This window comes from Haliotis rubra, unplaced genomic scaffold (assembly GCF_003918875.1).
Source record: "Haliotis rubra isolate DU_JTF1 unplaced genomic scaffold, ASM391887v1 Scf7, whole genome shotgun sequence".
Classification (NCBI taxonomy): Eukaryota; Metazoa; Mollusca; class Gastropoda; order Lepetellida; family Haliotidae; genus Haliotis; species Haliotis rubra.
In genome coordinates, this window is record NW_025767412.1 from 3149695 (window position 1) to 3152609 (window position 2915).

The following is a 2915-nucleotide window of genomic DNA, read 5'->3' on the forward strand; positions in this document are numbered from 1 at the left end:
GGATCTCTAGGACAGGGTATAGGGGTATGAGTACTAATGTTTTTAAATATAATACAAAGGATCTCTAGGACAGGGTATAGGGGTATGAGTACTAATGTTTTTACATATAATACAAAGGATCTCTAGGACAGGGTATAGGGGTATGAGAACTAATGTTATACAATACAAAGGATCTCTAGGACAGGGTATAGGGGTATGAGTACTAATGTTTTTACATATAATACAAAGGATCTCTAGGACAGGGTATTGGGGTATGGGTATTAATGTTTTTACATATAATACAAAGGATCTCTAGGACAGGGTATAGGGGTATGAGTACTAATGTTTTACATATAATACAAAGGATCTCTAGGACAGGGTATAGGGTATGAGAACTAATGTTATACAATAATACAAAGGATCTCTAGGACAGGGTATAGGGGTATGAGTACTAATGTTATACAATACATAAGGATCTCTAGGGCAGGGTATAGGGGGTATGAGTGCTAATGTTTTACATATACAAAGGATCTCTAGGGACAGGGTATAGGGGTATGAGTACTAATGTTTTTACATATAATACAAAGGATCTCTAGGACAGGGTATAGGGTATGAGAACTAATGTTATACAATACAAAGGATCTCTAGGACAGGGTATAGGGGTATGAGTACTAATGTTTTTACATATAATACAAAAGATCTCTAGGACAAGGTATTGGGGTATGGGTATTAATGTTTTTACATATAATACAAAGGATCTCTAGGGCAGGGTATAGGGGTATGAGTGCTAATGTTTTTACATATAATACAAAGGATCTCTAGGACAGGGTATAGGGGTATGAGAACTAATGTTATACAATACAAAGGATCTCTAGGACAGGGTATAGGGGTATAAGTACTAATGTTTTTACATATAATACAAAGGATCTCTAGGACAGGGTTTAGGGGTATGAGAACTAATGTTATATAATACAAAGGATCTCTAGGACAGGGTATAGGGGGTATGAGTACTAATGTTTTTACATATAATACAAAGGATTTCTAGGACAGGGTTTAGTGGTATGAGTACCAATGTTTTACATGTAATACAAAGGATCTCTAGGGCAGGGTATAGGGGTATGAGTGCTAATGTTATACAATACAAAGGATCTCTAGGACAGGGTATTGGGGTATGAGTGCTAATGTTATACAATACAAAGGATCTCTAGGACAAGGTATTGGGGTATGGGTACTAATGTTTTTACATATAATACAAAGGATCTCTAGGGCAGGGTATAGGGGTATGAGTACTAATGTTATACAATACAAAGGATCTCTAGGACAGGGTATAGGTGAGTACTAATGTTTTTACATATAATACAAAGGATCTCTAGGACAGGGTTTAGGGGTACTAGTACTAATGTTATACAATACAAAGGATCTCTAAGGCAGGGTATAGGGGTATGAGTACTAATGTTTTTACATATAATACAAAGGATCTCTAGGACAGGGTATAGGGGTATGAGAACTAATGTTATACAATACACTGTAATCCAGCTAACATGTAGTCTCCCGGGTCACCATGTAGGAGGGACGATGCATGTTGTTGTGGCTGTTGGCGTGGGCACCCTTCGGCATCTGCTTGGGCAAGCAGTACTGGAGACAGAAGATCCTCTTGAAGGTATTCCAGAACTTCTCACTGAACCAGCAATACAGGACAAAGTTACAGGACGACTTGAGTGCAACAAGAATCTTGGTAAACGACTGATACCACTCAAATGACTGCGGGCTGGCTGACAGGCGGAACTTGTTGAAAGCAATGATGGCATTGTACACGACAAAGGGGCTCTGGCAGAGGAAGAAGGCGACGATGATACTGATGAGCATCAGAGTGATTTTAAGCTGCTCACTGGATATAACTGACTGGATCGACGAATCTGCTGCCAGATGGTATCGGAGGTAGCGACTCGATCGGCGGATTTCTACAATAAGTCGAACGTTGAGCACAAGAAGAGCAATGAATGGTAGTATGGCAGCGAAGAATCCATCCACAATCAGCGAGTACCAGGCCTGGTTGTACACTGTCTGATATGTCAAATACCAAATGCCAGCTTTTTTAATGACGTCAAATCGGAAATCAAAAAATTTTGGAATTCGAATCAAGAATGCTATAATAAAGAGGCTGATGATGACGATCCTTGCCCTCTTAATAGTGCAGATTGCCATGGCTCGGAGAGGATGGCAGATTGCTATGTAACGTTCCACGGCAAGCATCACTGTCACCCACACTGACGAACGTGAAAAGTGTTCATGAGAATTGTTAAGTAGTGGTGTAAAATCTCGTCAATTTGTTCCGAGATGCTGAGAGGATTTTTGGCATTGTCAAAGAGTATCTGCACGGACATTATGAGCAAGAACAACAGATCAGCAACTGCCAAAGATGTCAGGTAACAGTTGGTCGATGTACACATGGTCTTCCTGCTCAACACGATCACAGTAAGCACTATCCCAATGATGCCACTACACACGACTATCGGCAAGAACAGTGTTTGCAAGATGTCTTCATTACTGTCATAATATGCCGAGGAATTGTCAGAAAAGTTTGTGTCGAAGGACAGGTTTGTTAAAAGATTAGTCTCATTAAGGCTTGATGTATTCATTGTGAGATTCATTCTTAACCGTAATAAAAGTTTCAAACCAAAGCAATCAGATATGATAAGTTTTGTAACTCACTTATTTCACAGTGTCCGGCCCATGAATCATGGAAGTATCTAATGGTTTGGTAAATCCTTGATTTCAAAGTCCAAACAGAAGAGCACTGGCTTAAATGTGGATGCAGACAGACCTTGTCCAGCAAAGTCCAGTGAGGACTGTCCCAGGTAGTCCCAGTGGTGTGCACTGTCCCAAAATGTCCAAGAAGACAGACTTTATCCCAGAAAGTTGAAATGGTGGCCACT

General features: G+C 40.1%; 1 protein-coding gene across 1 annotated transcript; it reads right to left on the reverse strand.

Annotated features, from left to right (window-relative positions):
• Nucleotides 1-1515: 1515 nt before the first annotated feature.
• Nucleotides 1516-2618, reverse strand: LOC124258599 (sex peptide receptor-related protein 2-like). Its single transcript, XM_046692665.1, is given in 2 exon segments — nt 1516-2252; nt 2255-2618. Coding segments are annotated over 2 exon segments (1101 nt in total).
• Between the last annotated feature and the right edge of the window lie 297 nt (nt 2619-2915).